An 18,209-nucleotide genomic window follows, 5' to 3' on the forward strand; every position below is an offset into this window, starting at 1 on the left:
GGTATGTGGGAGTTCCTCTATCATAACCGCTCTTATCTCCCCCTCATCCCCCACCCTTCCTTGCCTCCCTTAGCTGTTGCCATTTTGTAGTCTGTGTAACCACGACATGGGTGAGGCATGGGTTCGTTCGTTTTCTCAGAGCCCAGAACAATCCAGCTTCCTTGGCTCCTCTGAAGATGTTGTGTTGAGAGAAAAAAAAAAATTACACTCTTTAATAGAAATACTTTTCCTTCATTAAATGAAATCTCCAAAGCCCAGTAGCATTTTCAGTGCTTATATAAAGATGCCAGTGGGGATTTGAGATTGAAAGTGGTATTTTTATACAAGTCAATGAAGATCTCAATAGGAAAGAAAGAACACTCTTCAAATCTGAATTCCTCCAGCATTGGGCAAGACAGATCCTCAGCTCTCGGCGTGGATCACATTACTCCCAGCCCTACCAGGAAACTCTTTTCCTGAAGCTACTTTGAGCACTCAAATGTTGGTTCTCTGTTTGAAGAAATTGTATTAATAGTGTCTTTCCAAGCCTGCAAACCATTCACCTTGAATTTCTGTTTGGACCTCAATTCTGATAACTTTGCACAAAAACTCAGGAATCTGTAGGAGTTTGAGCCAGAAGCAGATGTATGCATGGGCCTGCACCCAAGTACACACAAAATAATGTCTTTTATCTGGTATAACTCAGGAATGAGCTTTTCCCTTTGGAGGTGTCAGAAGAAAGACTAGTCTCAGGAGATAGAAAGGAGATAGAAATTCCACCTGTGACTCTTGCCTGTGGGGGTGGCCCTGGGCAATGCACTCAATCTCAGATTTCTTGTCTGTGATAGGAGGAAAATAAGACCATTCTCCCCAGGTCTGGTGAGGCCTGGATCATAATGTATGAAAAGTACCTGGCACACAGAAACTGCTCAAACCCGCTCCGTTTTCACCGCCCCTCCCCTGACTATTGTTTAAAAATCTGCTAGAATACTCAGTTTCATAGCAATTATTCTGGCTGGCTATTGCTAAGTAATGCCCACCCCCATACACATTTAGAGCTTACAATGACAATGGTCTTGTATTTTGCAGAGGACCTGCAGTCCCTCGGCTCCTTTCTGCTCCTTGCTATACGGGCCTTCAGCTGGGCTGCCTCCAATAGCTAATTTTTTTTTCTTGTATTCCATATCTGGGACTATCCAACAGCTAATTTTACAAGGGAAAACAGAGATGAGAGTGGGCATAGGAAGCGGTCAGTTTGGAGCTATGTCGCAAGCTTAGGGAATCTCTTTTCTGAACACTCCTGTGTCAGTCAGGTCCTGTGAGGGGAAAAAGAACTGCAAGGCACTCACTTTTGGGTTGGTGAGACCTCCAGGCGGTAATAGAACCACTGGAGGGATTGAATTTATGTTCCTCAACAGCTGGTTGCTTTGGCTCCTCAGGACACAGCCTGTGGAGTCCGGCGGCCCTTCCCCGCCTTTCCCTGGGCTCCTTCATCTAGGAGACAGAGGTTTCCCCCCTCATTGGCTATGCCTAGCACCTAGCAGGTGCCCCACAAATGGCGTTAAAGGAAGCATTCGCTCTCTGCTCTGCCTCCTAGCATCCCTGCGCCTGCCCGTCAGCTTGGGGGTGCCGGGGAACAGTAGCGGACAGGCTGAACTCTCGCCTTCGCTGTGGAAAAATCCATTACCGACAAGTCATTTGTCAAAGCCAACTGTTTAGCTGCTTTAATTTACATATTTATCAAGTTTGATTAGAATGTATTGTCTTCTACTTTCATCCCAGCTTTCACCTCTTCTCGCCCTCTTTTCCTGGGGAAACTGTTTTTGTTGTCCTTGTTGCAAAAGGGCACAGCGTAATTCAATTTGCATTTGCTAATAAGCTGAAACTGAATCTGGTGAGGAATTTCTAGAGGCTGGGAGAGATGAAAGGCAGAACACGTGTTGGGGAAAGCCTGGGCGCTCAGTTCTAGCCTCATAAGCTCATTCATCCAAAGAGCAATGAGTACAACTATTCCAGGAACATTTATTGAGCACCTTTTGTGTGTGATGTCCTGGGAAAACAAGTGAGAAAGACAAAGTCATGGCTCTGGTGTTGCTTAGAGTCTAGTGACCTCAGTGTCTGCATCGTATGATGAGGTAGTTGGACCAAGTGACCTCTAAGTGTAAGTTACCATTTTTAAAACTTACTTATTCTTTGGGGTGGGGGGGAGCAGAGGGAGAGAGACTCTCAAGCCAACTTCCTGCTGAGTGCAGAGCCGGATGGATGTGGGGCTTGACATGGGGTTCGACATGGGGCTCAATCTCGTGACCCTGAACCAAAACCAAGAGTCGGACGCTTAACCAATTGAGCCACCCAGGCGTCCCCTGTCAGTTACCATTTTTTGAACATATACTATGCATCAGGTCATGTGCAGAGACCCAATGCATTATCTCAGTTAATTCTTCCAAGATCCCTTGTCAGTATCATTATCCTCATTTTGCAGAGGAGGAAATGCATGATCGCAGAGCTCAATGCCATGTGCAGCAAAGCTTGGGTTTAACCCTCCATTTGACTCTAGAATTCGGGTTTAAATTCAGACTGCAAAGCCAGGCTTGAGCTTTCTTCTCCATTTGTCTTTGAGCTCCTGGATGGCAGGGACAGCGTCTGGTTCGTCTCCATGTCCTCAGGGTCCAGCCCCAAGTTTGGCATTTGGTCAGTGTTAGAACATATGTAGAGAATTGCACTAAAAAAGAAAAAGATCCTCGGCCTTCCCGTTTTGGGGGGGCCTCAGGTCTGCCCTGTTCTCAGCTGCTTCAGCTAAAGGCTGGTGGAGCAGACCCTGCGCACCGCCCCCCCCCTCCCCCCCGCTCTCCTTCAGGACCAATTCCCTCACTTCCCTTGAGTGCTGGTGGCTGACATCTCGCTGCTGATTTCCTTCCTAGAACTTGCACTCAGCCAAAGGAAGCTGCCTTGCCTGAGGTTACACCCCTGCCCTCAAGGCAGCCCGCATCCAGTCAATGCAAGACACAGAGCCAGCCCCCTTGCCTCCTAGAACAACGTGAAGGGCCCTTCTGGCCCAGAGCTCCCCATGGGATTGATTCAGGTCACCGTAGAGATTGCCCCAATCCTGCATAACTCCCACTTCTCACAAGTGTTCCTGAGAGCAATTCCCCGTAAAGCTCCCACAGGGAGTCTCGGAGTCTTCCTTCTGTTTCCCAGGAGACCCCACCTCAGCAGGAAGTCCGAATGGGCAAGTCTGGTTCTGACTTTCTGGAGGCCCTTGGAGGGTGCTGGGATCAAGACAGATGGTGGCAGGTAGAGCCCTCCTGCCATTAGCCTATTCCGGAAGGTTGCAAGCGTTCCTCCTCGCGGGCCTGGAGTGCCAGCCCAGGGCAAGGCGGCTCTATAAGCTTCCTAGCCCAGCAGCAGTGGCCTGAGTGGAGTGCTGCTCCTCTGTCAAGGTGACCTCATGGTGACAGCTGGCCCTCACACTCTGTACTTAGGTCCATAGCTTTTCGGCTTTCCCCTCCTCCTTGAAAGTTTGCAGGTGCCGGCCTGAAGGGACATTGCCGAAAGTAGCCTGCTGTCCTAAGAGGAGGCTGCCTGGAGGTTGGAGTCCCATGCCCTGCATTCCAGAGCTGGCTTGACCAGTCTCTAGCCCCGTGGGCTGGGACAAGTCACTTGTCCTTTCTGGGCCTCTCCCTTCATCCTCACAGTAAGAATGTTCTACTCAGTGACCCCACAGGGTCTGCAGTGCTGATGGCGTCTATGAGCCTCCTATGAGCCAGAGGCCTTCTTACTGCTGTTTAAAGCCAAAAGGGTGGTTTGAATGTGTTGTAGACATAGGAGGTGAACAAGAGAGGCTTTTCCCAAAGGCCTGAAATTCCAGAATTAATGCTTCCTTTCTCCTCAGGAGCACTTCTCGGTCATGAGTGTCCTCTTCTCGGTGGTAATCTCTGTTCTCTTCTTCCTTCTCATTGAGCGTAGAGACCCAGCCCTGGAGCACGCATGAGTCTACCATGCAACTATGCGAGTCTAGGCTGCAGGAGAGCTGCCCCTAGCTGAGGGAACGTGACCCCGAGGGCGGTGTGTCTAGGGAGTGGAAGGCCCCACACCACATTTTCTCACGATGGCCCCGAGGCCCAAAAGAGCTGACACTGGCATTGGGCGGGACAGATCCAGGCTGTGGCTTTTGGCCCTGCCTATGCAAGGCAGCAAATGACTTATGACCAGATAAGGGGTCCAGATGAACTCTGTGAGGTCAGAGGGCAGGAGAGGGAAGGCACTGTGGTCTGGAGGAATCTGGGAAGGCTTTTTGGAGAAGTTGGGGAAAAGACAAAGTCTAGGAGATTAAATGTTTACTTGGGAAGATGGTGACGAGGCCAGTCTGAGTAAAGTAAAATATTCTTATAGAGGCTTACAAAATATTCAAACCAGGGGCAATTTTGCCTCCAAGGAGATGTTGAGTATTTAGTGAGGTCTACAGCTATTTTTGATTGTCACACCTTGGGAGAGGGGTGCTCCTGGCGTCTAGTGGTCAGGGACCAGAGATACATCGCATAGCGCACAGCACAGGGCCCCACACAAACAGTTACCCTGCTGAAAATAGCCACAGCGCTGAGCAACCCTATTCCTGTGGCTCTTCTCTCAATAAATGGGACCTGGTATTATAGACAAAGCCATAGGGCAGGGACTTAAAGTCTCTTGCTTAAGGTTTATCTTGTGAGCTAGGGATTATTAGTCTCATTTTACAGGGAACTGAGGCTCAGAATGTGTAAGTAATTTCCCAGAGGCCTCACGGACCATAATCTGTGGGGCCTTCATAGGAACCCTGGTCTATCTGTCTGGGAAGGCAGCAGGCCTGGACCCCCTCAGGGGACAGAAGAAACACAAGGACCAGTGTCTTTCTCAGTGTCCCTCATGCGGCCCTCCCCTCCTGTGGGATTCACCCTCAGTCAGCTTGGCTGAGTCAGCCCTGGATGCCTTTGCCCTTCATCAAGGCTCCTCTCTACCCAGATGCATTCACAGGTTCTCCCAGAAAGCTCTGCCGATGCCTCCTAAACACCATTTTCTCATAAATGTGTGTACAAGAAATCCTGCTCCTTGAGCATGTTCTCACTGTCATTCCCAGCTCCTGTCCTCTCCTTACAGTCAGTATCAACTGCGGAATGAGAGCCTCACCTTACCTTCCACATGCCATATTTTATAGGGGAAAGTCAAAACTATTGTGCTGAGGAGATCAGATCTGGCACATTAACGCCACGGGTGGCCTAGAACAAGTCCAAGATCCATGATCGCTCTGTGTCTTCCTCCTCAGAGGAGGCACATCTGAGCAGAGTCTGAAAGGCGGAGTAGGAGTAAGGCAGACAGCTGAGATGGGGGCTGGCATTCCAGGCAGAGAGAAAAGCATGTATCCAAGCGTGGAGGTGTGGAAGAGCCTTCATGCTGATGACGCTGCCAGGAGTGGCTGAACCTGGGGCTGGGGAAGGGGCTGGAGCGGGCAGCGACCAGCAGCTCCTAGAGACGAGGGGAGCCGCACCGAGGAGGCTGGACTTGCCCGGGGACAGCAGAGAGTTGCTGAAGGGTTGCAGGCAGGGGGAGTGGTGGCTCCCATTTGAGCTTTAGGAAGATGGCTTTGGCAGGGTGGACGGATGGTCAAGGATGGTGCCGGCACGGGGAGATCAAGGACAGGACCCTTCTTGTCCTGAGTGGACCCACAGGCAGATGCCAGCTCACCATGCTGGTACTGCTGCCAGGATGTCTTTTTCTCCAGCTTCGTGGTAGTGTGGACCCGTTTGGGCCCTGGAGTATTCGAGAAAACAAGGCAACTGGTCTGGTTTGGAAACCAGTAGGAAGGTTTTTTCTTGCCTTAATGATGGCCTTCAGGGATCATGAAGTCAATAAAATGACCAAGGCTTAGATCTGGGGAGGAAAAAAAATCCTTTTCCTGTTGTAACATTCCACATTCCCCTCCCAGCTCACCACCCCTTCCTCCTCCACAGAACAGCTCACTCCCTAGGACAAGTTACTGTCAGAATTACTGTCAGGGAAGATAAGGGATACCAAACTGACCATGTGAACTTCTGGGAGACTTTTGTCCTCAGAGGGCTCAGCTAGTGCTCTGTGGGGCCTCTTGGCATCTTCTAGTGCCTCCACCAGCCACAGATCCGCTGATGACTGATCTGATTCATTAAGGCTCTCCTTCCATGTTGACACCAGGGTTACGGCTCTGGTCTTACTCAGGCTGGGCATCAATAGATAAGATGCAAGGTTTCTTTGGCCATCTCCAGGAGAATTATTTAGTCAATTGCTGCCTGACAACTTCCTCTAGAATTCAGCGTCTTAGAACAACAACTTATCATCTCCCAGTTTCTGTTGGCCAGGAGGGCAGGAGCAGCTATGCAGGACAGCTCTGGCTCAGGAGGTTGGAGGAAGCTGGTGGCCAGGGCTGTGGTCACCTGGGACTGGAGGATACCCTTCCAAGCTTGCTCAAATGGTTTTGGCTGGCCTCTGTTCCTGGGTACTTCGGCTCCTCCCCAGACAGGTGAGGGCTCCACAGGCTACCTGAGTGTTACATCATGGCAGCCGGATTCCTCAGTGTGAGCAATGAAGGAGAGCGAGTCATCACCCAAGATGAAAGCCATAGTCTTTTTGTAGCCCAATCTCAAAAGAGTGACATGCCTTCACCCACCCCCCGTATGCTATTTGCTAGAGCAAGCCTGTCTGTCCAGCCCACACTGAAGGGAAAGGGGGTTCATCTCCACCTCTCGAAGGGAAGAGATTCACGAAGAATTTCTGGGTGTATTTTAAAAACCACCCATGGACCCTATTTAATCTCCAAGAGGTATGAAGAGCATATATTTGAGATTCATAAAGACCTGGGGTTTCATCCTGGCCCCCACATGCACCACTTATGCAGGTGTAGATGAGTTATTCACCTTTCTAGATCTCAATTTCCTAATCTATGAGATAGGGGTAGGAATAGTAGATGTTTCATTGGGTCGCTATGAAAATGAAATAAGGTCATACATGTAAAGTGCCTGGCACAGAGTAAGTGCTGAATAAATATTACTTGGTTGCTATCATAACTGGTTACTATTATTGTCCTTCACAAGCAGCAGAGTAGCATGGGATTTAGGGACACAGATGGAGTCAGACTGCCTGGGTGGGGCCTCGCTCTGCCAGTCCTGGGCTGTGAGAACTAAGACGAGTCACTTAATGTCTCTTGGCCTTGGTTTTCTGTAAAATGAAGGTAATAGTGGATAGCTCCAGGCTACCCAATAGGTGTTCAATTAATATTTTATAAATAAGGAAATAGCGGATGATAGAGGGATATAATGGCAAAGGTGTGTGTGTGTGTGTGTGTGTGTGTGTGTGTGTGTGTGTGTTGGGATGCTACATAAAGGACATTTGGCTTCAAACACCTTCTGTCAAGTAAGGGTCTGGTGTGGCTATCAGGTTCCCCACGAGTGTGCCCTTGTATACTGGAGCGTGTCACCCTCAATGAACTTTCAGTTTCATCACCCCTTACAGGGTTGTTCTTGGTCTCATTGTTCAGCTGCTTTCCACCCTGGCTTTGTTCAAGCATACTTCCTCCGTCATCCCTGCTGCCTCCTCCAAGAATATGTTTAATTGGCTTTGCACGAGTCTGGAGATTTGGTGACGGGGCGGGGGGGTGGAGGGGTGTCCCATGTCACACCACCTCAGAGCTGCTACATTACCTTAAATTGATTTTGCAAGTGAAAGCTAAAAGCTAAGCAAAGGCGACCCATCCATTTTGCCTAAAGATGATTATAATGCTCTTTTACGGCCTCCAAAATGACAAAGCAATTTGTTACCTGCCTGCATCAACATTTGCTTATATTAACACCCGAGATGCTTGATTTTTATTAGCCCCATGTTATCATTTTATGAAGACGCAGGGGCTCAGTAAAATTAGTGTGCAAATAAAATGCCCATTTTGCATTTCTCTGTGGTCAGCAGAAATGCTGAATGCAATTGAGTTGATACCAGGTCAGGGGAGACATCCATAAAGTTAGCGTTCACCGAGGGCCTTGGTAATGCTATTTATCATTTCTGGACTGCTGGGATAGATGGGGTCAGTGTTAGTGTTTTTTTTAAAGGGCTTGGTGGCATTTCATTTTTTGTTTTGTAAGTGAAAAAACAATATAAATACAAAGGCAGTAGCTCAACTTCTACCAGCAAAAGGGGATGGAACCAATCTCTCTCATACACGTTGTAGGTAGAAATGCAGCGGACTCAGGATCTGATATTGTTGCTAGTCGATCCAGGAGGAGAAATGCTAGTGAGAGGGTCCTAGGCAGGGAGACAGGTGACCTTGGACATGTATGTCCCTTTCTTTTGTGAACCTCAGTCCCTTCACCTATAAAATGGGGTTAATACTGTCCACAGAGGTATGATGAAGATTAAGATAAGCCATGATCTATATGAGTATTTTTAATTCGATAGCCAATTCCTGAGTGCTATCCCACACAGGGTCCTGGGAATGGTGTTAAAAATAACCATGAAAATCGTAGCTTCTTCCTGGAGGAGCTTTTATTCAGCCTAGGAAATATTCAGGTGTCTAACTCCTCTTTTAAACCATAAACTTCTCTCTCCCTTTGTTCCTAAAGGTGCCTAGCACAGAGCTGAGCACAGGGTGAGTCCTCAAGAATGTATTAAGGGGGGGGGAAGGAATGAATTCTGGCTCCACTGTATTTCTTGCTGCCTCTCAGATGCCTAGTATTAGGGAAGCAGTAACCTCAGTAACAGTCACCCCAATAGACCAAGCAAGTCCCAAGCCATTAGAATCAGGCTTAATAAAGTTAATACATATATATATGTTTTTTATTTTAGTCTCTGACATTGGTGCGACTGTTGAGATCATAAACTACATTCAAAATAACCTGTCCCTATCATTTCAGAAGTAAAAAGCCTGTTAATTATTTCTACTTCCCCTCTCCCTCCAGATCATCCTCCAACATAGATGGTATTATTCCTTAACCCAACTTCTCTCAATGTTGATTTATGAAATTCCTTCCAGTCATGGTTCTGTTCTGCGTCGATCTGGCCTTCCTCTGCCAGGGACTAGGTACCCTCCTGCCCCTTCCTTCTGGGAATGTCACTCTTAGCCACTGCTTTTGTCTAATAATCTCTTTGCACAATAGCTAAACTTTATTATACGAATGAGATTTCTGTAGAAGTAGCAAGAGCTCGGGCTATGATTTTGGATCATATTTTCCTACTTCTTTGCATGTCTAATGATTTTTTTTTTCCTAAATTTTTTTTTTTTTTAAAGATTTTATTTATTTGACAGAGAGACACAGCGAGAGAGGGAACACAAGCAGAGGGAGTGGGAGAGGGAGAAGCAGGCTTCCTGCTGAGCAGGGAGCCCGATGCGGGGCTCGATCCCAGGACTCTGGGATCATGACCTGAGCCGAAGGCAGCCGCTTAACGACTGAGCCACCCAGGTGCCCCATGTCTAATGATTCTTATTGGATGCTGGAGATTGTGAATTTGTACATTGTTGAGTGTCTGGATTTTGTTATCTTTCCTTAAAGAGAGTTGCACTTTAAATGGCAGGCAGTTAAGTTTCTTCTGTCCAGTTTGAAACTTTTGTGATTTTAAAATTTTGTTAGAATGAGTCTAGAGTAGTTTAGCCCCACCACCAAGACATGGCCCTTCTAGGTTCTCTCCTGAATGCCCTGAGTGATCAGTGAGGACTAACGCTTTGGTGGTGGGAATTCAAATGACTCTTAGCCCTGTGTGAGCCCTGACAGCCATGTGGTTCACAGCCCCCTGGTCATTTTCACACCACATTGTGAGATTCACCCTCTGCATGCATATCTTGGGACCCACAAACACACTTGAGGACTCCTTGACAGATTTCTGGGATTCTTTTTCCACAGACCTCTGTCTTCTCCGGAATGTGCAGTTTCCCCCCAGCTACCACCTGCTTCAGACTCTCTGAAGTTTAATCTCAGTGAGATTTCCATGGTCTGCTCAGGATACCCCTCTCCGCTCTTTGGTCTGGAATGGGCCTCCAGGCCGTGATCGTATAGTGGTTAGTACTCTGCGATATGGAATGGGCCTCCAGGCAAAGAGCCAGGGCAATCAGAGGGCATACTTTTTCCATGTATTAGTCTTGCACTGCCTCTTGTCTGAAAACAGTTGTTTTGTCTGTTTGTCCGATTTTTTAGTTGGCTTAAGTTGAAAGAGAAATCTGGTCCCTGTTACTTCATCAAGGTCAAACAAGGGCTTGAGTTCTAATCTCAGCTCGACCCACACCTGTTAGCTGTGTGACAAGTTATGTAACCCCTCTGAGCATCAGTTTCTGCCTCTATAAAAGGAATATTAACTGCGCACATTTCTGTAGAACTCTAAGTAATGTATAGAATGTGCCTGACACAAAAGGCCCTAATTAAATGGCAGTGCTACTATGACTAATAGAAACAGCTACTTTCTTTACTCCATTATTTACTGTGTTTACTGTGTACTAGGCAATGTGTAAGCTTGTTTCATCACTAATACTCTCCATGTGTATAGATTAGCAAATCAAAACTCAGAAAGCATACACAACTTGCCTAGGGTCACAATCAGTGAGTCTGGGATTTGGCTTCACTCACAGGATGTCTTCAGATGATTGTAATATTAACATGATCAATTGTATCAATAGGAATGTAGTCTTTTAATATTGGGTAGTCAGGGACATAATTTCATTAGTCACCAATGGCTGGGCCTTAATGATTCTAACCCATTGATTTAAGAAATGAATGTAAAGCACCCAGTCCCTTCCCTGTCCCTCTATCCCACATACCAACTCCCAGTCTCAGCTTTCCCTGCCCTCCTGAACAACCTCCTTCCATTTTCTTTTACAGACAACCTTCGGGAAGGAGCAGAGCAGAAGGTAGTATTCATCACAGGACGAGTCCACCCAGGGGAAACACCCTCTTCATTTGTGTGCCAAGGTGAGTTGCAAAATCTTATGGGCATCCTGTACCTTCCCCCCACATCCAACTGGGGCACCGTCATGGCCTCTGGGACAGTGTGGTCACAGGCAGAGTCATTATCTCGGATGCGAATTTACTTCATTTCTAAAGAGGTTACACCGATCTCCATTAGTATTTCTTTCAATAAATGTTTACTAACTACATGTATTAGTGGAAGAATGAATAGATGGATGGATGGATGGATGGATGGATGGATGGATGGGTAGGGCTGAACGGAGTTCTCTCATATGTGTCATGTTGAGGATAAGCCATATGGCATCATCTACACTCCCTAGCCTGGTTTTTCTTGTCTCCAGGAGTTTACAAAAGTAAGAAATCCAACCCCAGGCCAATATGTATGTTGGTAGGAGTGCAGTAAAGTGGGGAGATAAGGATTAGAAGGTATCTATTCACTCATTTATTCAGTCATTCACTTAATAAACAACTTTACAAATACCCCCTATGAGCAAGGAAACATGCTTTGCATCAGACAACCAGAGGTAAATAAGACATAATTTTTCATCTCAAATATACATCTTTATAATTGCATTTTCATTTATTATTAAATATTTAGTCCACATAAAATATATATTTAGTCAACAATATATATACATGCATACATATATATATTTAATTAGAGAGCCATATAAGTATATTCAATGAATAATATATAAATCATAATTTAATGAATGCCCGGGTACTCACCAGCTTCAGAAGCAGGATATTATCTATTCCTTTTAAATCCTTTGTCCTCCCTTCTACCCTCCTTCTCCCACAGATAGCTATAAGTTTGTATTTTGTCACCTTTCCCAATAGTTTTACTATTCACATAAACATTCCTAAACAGTGTAGGCTTTCGTTTCACATGTTTTTGAACTTTTTATAAAGTTGAAAAACCGTATCACTCTGTGTACCTTGGCCCTTGTTTTCCCCCAATATCCGTGGTAGTAAGTGTGGCTGTAGTTCACTTGTTTTCACCAGGTGTTGTATCCCATATCCGTTGGGTGCCTCGGCTCACCTGTCTGTTCTCCTGGACAATTCAGTTGTTGCCAGTGTTTTTTCTTACAAACAATGCTAATACAGATGTCCGTATGTATGTTGCCTTGTGCCTACGTGCAAATGCTTTTCCAGGTATATAGCCACGGAAGGCTGTTGACAGGTCACGGGATATATGCATCCTCAACTTTACTAGATATCTCCAAGTTCCTCTCTGAGACCTTTATACCACCACCAGCAATGCAGGAGCATTCTACTGTCCCAAATTCTCACCAATACGCTTGCATTTTTACCTATCTAGTGGGTATATCATATCTAAAATGTGATACTACCTATTCGCCAAGCATGGTTCTAAGCACTTTACATATTTTATTTTATTTTTATTATTTATTTTCATTAATGTAATTTATTTTAATTATATTAATTTTTCTATGTCATAGGAATTAATATTAACTCTATTCTTACATATGGTTATGTAAGTTTGGTGAAGTTAAGTAATTTATCTCCTTTTAGTCTCAAAATGTCCTTCAGGTCAAAGGAATATTAAAAAAAAACCCATAGAAATGATATAACTTGAGGGAGACAGCGGACTGCTGTGGAAGTATCTGGAGTTTTGCCATCAGGCTGTCTTGGGGTCAAAGGTTGGCTCTGCCACTTCCTAGCAGTGTGATTTCAGTTTCCTTCAATGTAAAATAAATTGGGATATCAATACCTATTTCCAAAGGCTGCCGTGAAGCTGGTGCAAGATGCATGCAAACACCCACCCAGTCCTGTGCCGGGCACTCCGCCGACACCCACAACAGACCTTGCCCCCTTCCCCCACGGCGCTCTGAAAAGATGCTGCAGGTAACCTGCTTTGTAAACGCTAAGGCACTATTGCAAATAGATGTGAGTCTTCTTTTCCCATTCGTATTCATACAGCGCTGTGATTACACAGGACTGCCTCCCCCCTTCTTTCAGGCCAGGAGCCTGGGTTTCAGGGACAGTAAGGACTGCCCAAAGCTGAGCACTCTGAAGAGGCTGGGTGTCTCAACTCCCGGCTGCAGTCACCCCAGCTCACTCCTTGGCCTTCTCACTTCCATCCTCTTTCCTCCCAGCACTGTCCTTGCAGTAACCTCTCCCAGGTCCCTCCTGGTTTTACCAACCCTTCTACTTGCAGCCATCTGTCAGTTACTAAACTTGGCAGCAGACCTGTTCCCCCAGCTGATCGGATGCAACTCTTTTGTCCTTGTTTGTAAAAAGACAGTAGCCTTACTGTCAAAACTTACAGCTCTGGGGCGCCTGGGTGGCTCAGTTGGTTAAGCGACTGCCTTCGGCTCAGGTCATGATCCTGGAGTCCCGGGATCAAGTCCCGCATCGGGCTCCCTGCTCGGCGGGGAGTCTGCTTCTCCCTCTGACCCTCCTCCCTCTCATGCTCTCTGTCTCTCATTCCCTCTCTCTCAAATAAATAAATAAAATCTTTAAAAAAAAAAAAAAAAAAAAAAACTTACAGCTCTGGGAGCCCAAACTCCCGGGCCCACCTCCTCCGTGGGCAGCAGACAGAGGGCAGGGTCACCATCCCACATTACAGACAAGGCCTGAGACCTAGAAAAGTTGAGTTCAGCTCGGGTGTTTCTCTGTTGAGCCTGCTTTGCCAAAAAGGAATCTGGATTGTGCCGAGTTGGTAGACTCCGTGCTGTCCCGCAGGATTTCCATCAGTGTTTACTCCTAGGCAGGGCCTTTTAATGCCTGCCCTCTACCTTCTCAATATAAACTCCAACTCCTTGCCTTGACATTCACAACCCTCCACCATCTGGCTCTTGCCAGGTTCCCTGGCCCAAGCCTCATTATATCTCCGCCCCATACAACTTAACCCTGAATGGACCACCTTCTTCCCACCACTGGGCCTTTGCATCTGCTGCTCCTCTGCCCACGCCTTGCCACTTGGCAAACACCTCCTATCTCCCACTGTTCATTTCAAGCACCCCCTGTGCGCCCCTGTCCCACGCTCTTCAGCCTCTGCTTTGTTCCTGCGTTGTGGTTACCCGCTGGTCATCTTTATCACGCTGATTTGTTACACATTTGATTTATATTTGTTTCTTCCCTTTAAACCATGAGCTATTTGAGGCCTAGGGCTGGATCTCTGTCATTTTCTACATCTGGAAAATGGGGATTATCTTGTTCATCCCCTTGGGCTATTATGAGGGACGAATGGCCGCTTTGGTTCTGAGATTCTAAATCTGAGCTCAAAAATAGGAGACTTAAGGTCACACAGCCAGTAAACAGCAGAAGGGGACTTTGAGTCTGGGTCTCCCAAGCCTGTACATGCTCTTTTGCCTCACTCAGGGATGGGAAGTGCTAGAGGGCCAAGCTTGGTGCACTCTGGGCACCCCACAACAGTTGCTGTGCATTCCCAGGCGAGAATGGGGAGGCTCAGGGAAGTGAAGTAGCTTACTCAGGATCACACAGGGAGTTCATGGCGGATGTGGCCTGGGCCCCATCTCTTCAGTCCTGGTCTTCCTCCTTCCCTATCTCTGTAACTGTCCCTGGAGACACAATTTGTCCTTTCTTGAGGCAGCTTAAGACACCATCATTCCCCCACTTTGCCAATGAGAGACTGAGGCACTGTCTTTCCCAAGGGTCTCTTGGCCCCCAGGAGACAGGCCAGACCACAGCCCCACAGGGCTCGGCTGGATCCCTTCCCCGGCCCACGTTGTGCTGGGGACAGCAGCAGAGTCCAAGGCCTGGGCTGAGATACCTTCAGCTCAGTTAATGCTTCTTCCACATTCACCGGCTCAGTGACCTTGAGCGGGGAGCAGACATGTGGGGCCTGGTCCTCCCCATCTGGCTGGGAGCACAGTCCTCACAGCCGAGCTGCTGGTGCACCTGCTGCTGGGAGCAGAGCGAAACCGTGTTGTCACAGAACTCTGGAGGGGTGGCAGTAAAGGTGGCAAGGCTTCGATCTCCTCAGGGCTCCACTTGGCAGTTGGATGGCTGACTCAAGTTACCCCGCGGCTGCCCCCAACGCCACTCATGGCCTCTGTGAGGCCAAACTGTCCTCATTCTCCAGCCGTGACATGAAAGGTCCAAGGAACTCGGGAACCACCCTGTAGCAGAGTGTGTGTCAGCGTGGTCTCTGGGGCTAGCCTGCCTGGCATTGGATCCCAGCTGTTCCATGTAGGACAGTATGACCCTGGGGACGTTCCATAGCCTCTCTCTGCCTCAGTTCCTTTATCTTGGAAGGGAAATAACAATAGGAACCCTGCATCATAGGGTCGTTGTAAAGATTAATGAGTTCATAGCCATAAAACATTTAGGACGGTGTCTGGAATACAGCAATAAGCACTAAAGAAGGGTCACTATGGAGCACCTTGCAGGCGCCTGGTGTGGTTCCTCTGACCCCCGCGGGGCACCCGAACCCAGGTGTGTAGCTTCTGTGCTGTGTGCCCCCGCCCACCTCCTTCCTTACTATTTTCCTGAGGGAGCTGTTAGCGGAGCCCTCCTCATTTCTGCACCAGGAAGACCGGATTGTAAGTCAGCGGTTTGCCCAGGACTAGACCTCAAGTGTCTGATTTCTGGTCGAGTGAATGTTCTTTCCCTGAAGCTTCCTGGGGTTGTTGGGGCAACTTTCACCGAAAAGTGCCATTGGCAGAACACTTGTCCTCTGAGGAGCCTTCATAATTGAATCAATCAAACCCGAATTTATGTACGCCGGTGTGGGCGAGGCCCGCCACCCTTTGGAGGGCAGCATGGGAAAGTGGGCAGAGCCAAGGCCTTGGACTTGGGCAGGCCTGAGTGTGAGTCCTACCACCTCCACCTGCTGGCCTCAACCTTCGGCAAGTTCCCACCTCTTGGAGCCTCTGTTTCTTTACCTGCAAAATGGGGGCAGCAATATGGTCCTCAGGGGGATGCTATGAGGATTAAGTGAGCCTTGTGCCACGGGCCACGGAACCCTCCAGGGCTCAGACTATGGAGCTCACTCCTCGGGGTTACCCTGGGGCGATAAGACGAAGAGAGGGGAGAGACACACACGCCTACACACACACATACACACACCATGCACTCACAGCCACCAGGACCAAGCACAACCAAGCACAACCTAATGGTTCCTACGGTGAAGTGGTGACCTTTGATCCTTTCTCCCTCCCCTCCCCCACTGTCTTCCTCCCCCCTCTATCCCTCCCCTAGTCTCCCTCTTCTCCTCTCTCTCTCTCTCTCTCTCTGTCCCTTACAGCCTCACATTATAAGTGCAAAACCAGACCCACTGGGGTGGGGGTGAGGGGTCATGGGCTTTTCACTTCTTTGAGCTTCTTTCATCTGTGAAATGGGCAGGGTTGGGGGTAGCAGGGTAAGAACCAAGACTGTGAGCCTCAGGTTCTTCAGGGCCGGACTCCCTGTGACTCCATAATTGGAGGCCCTTGGACTCAGCTCAGGGCAGACAGGGGCCTGGTCAGGGGAAGGCCTGGAGTGGCTGCTCTCATGTGACCCACACTCTGGGTCCCGCAGAGACCCCCAACTGTCTCACTTGAAGCCTGAGCTCCTCCCACTGCAACATATTGCCTCTTAGAGGCAACAACAATAAACTTTACACAGAACTCTCTAGAGAGAAAATCCTGCAGGCATATATGCAAATCATTCTACAGATCACATGCAAATAGACTCCTGACTCTTATTGCCTTAATGGAAAGGGCACCACTTTGAAGCCAGTAGAACCGGATCAGAATCCCACCTGGGCCCCTGTGAGACCTTCAGCAAATGATGTCAGCACCCTTTGTTTTTCTACCTGTACATGGAGCCAAGAGAACTACACGTCAACCCAGCTAAAGAACATACAGTGCACATCACGGGTCAGTCTTTATCCATTCATGTCACACATATCTACTGAGGACGTTCCCTGAGCCCGGCGCTGAGCTACACGCTGGCAAGATAGTGGCCAAGAGGTAGACCTGTCCTTGCCTTCCTGGAGCTCACGGTCTGGAGGGAAAGAAAGACTTGAACAGCAGATGCAAGCTCTAATCCCCAAAGCCCCGGGGCACAGGAAATGTAACTTTCCCGACTTCTCTGTAACTGAACTTACTTCCCATTTTGAGGTCCCATTCTGCCAGGGACCCAAAACTTAATCTCCATCATTTGGGGATCAGCTTTCCCCAGGACTGTGTAATTTCAGCGAAGAATGGTGATGCTCTTGGGGATGGTAGACAAATAATGTCGTCATCAGTGTCACCATCTATCCACACTGCTTCCCCTGCACCTGCCGCATCCTCGAGACTTTCTGGGCCTTGGTCACTGCAGGTCAGCACCATGTCAGACCCTGGTTCCTGACTGCAAGACTTTTTATGTTCACTGGCTCTCTGCTAGGTCTGCCCCGACCTCCACCCTATCCACCTTCAGGACTCCGAGCCCTCTGCTTTTCCTTCCTCCCAAACCACATTCCATGCTGCAGTGGGGAAGCCCAGGTCTGCTCCTGTACTTTGCAGTAGTCTCCTATGCCCTTCATATCCTTCAGCTGGACTAGCAAGTCCCCGTTTACCTCTTCCCTTTCTCTCTCAACATCCTGTTATCCCCACACCTTCAGCCAAACCAAATGGGAGCAAAGATTCAAACAACACACATGTCCATTTCCTATGTGCCAGACACTTTGCTTCTACTAACTCACGGAGATCCTCACAACAACCTCCACGGCAATTTTCTTCTTTCCTTCTTAACTGATGCGGAACTGAGCACCTGAGAGGTTAGGCCACACAGCTATTCAAACCCAGATAGTACAGTTTCAGAGTCTGTGCCTTTAATCATGAAGCTATGCCCTGAATTGAAGAGCTCTTCATTGGCAGATGGGCCTCCTTCTCTCTCACCTTCCAGCCTTTGTGTAGGATTCCCCGGAACGCCTTCTCCTGGCACCCCTTCATCTGGCTCACTCTACTCATCCTTTACAACTCATTCTTCACAGCCCCTTCCCAGGCCCTCTGGGTTCTCAGGGCTCCCCGGGCTGTTCCCACCTGAGCCTTTGCGCGTCACTACACTGGGAGTTGCTTTCTGCCTGTGCATATTCTAGGGCAGAATCCCCTTCTGTATCTTGCAGTACCAGGCTTATGGTGCGGACCTGGCCCTGTGAATTTTATAGAATGAGTGATTTTCAGTTCAGCTAACCCTATACTCTGTCAAGGTCAAATGAATGCCTGGAGCCAGTCTACCAATGGGCATTTATTAAGCACCTGCCATGTACCCTGACCTGAACCAAGTACACTAGAAGAAATAACTATGAATAGCTATTTGGGGTTGCCTGGTGAG

The 18,209-nt window shown here is 48.1% G+C and overlaps 1 protein-coding gene across 1 annotated transcript in view; it reads left to right on the forward strand.

Moving 5' to 3' along the window:
• AGBL4 (AGBL carboxypeptidase 4) overlaps positions 1 to 18,209 on the forward strand; it is a 1,423,919-nt gene that overhangs the window by 1,291,061 nt on the left and 114,649 nt on the right. Inside the window, exon 7 of the mRNA XM_064589176.1 lies at positions 10,836 to 10,925. Coding sequence (XP_064445246.1) covers positions 10,836 to 10,925 — 90 coding nt within the window. The remainder of the gene's footprint in view (positions 1 to 10,835; positions 10,926 to 18,209) is intronic.

The sequence above is a fragment of the Mirounga angustirostris genome, unplaced genomic scaffold (assembly GCF_029215605.1).
Source record: "Mirounga angustirostris isolate CCGP_5_RB_7025 unplaced genomic scaffold, mMirAng1.0.hap1 SCAF_4, whole genome shotgun sequence".
Classification (NCBI taxonomy): Eukaryota; Metazoa; Chordata; class Mammalia; order Carnivora; family Phocidae; genus Mirounga; species Mirounga angustirostris.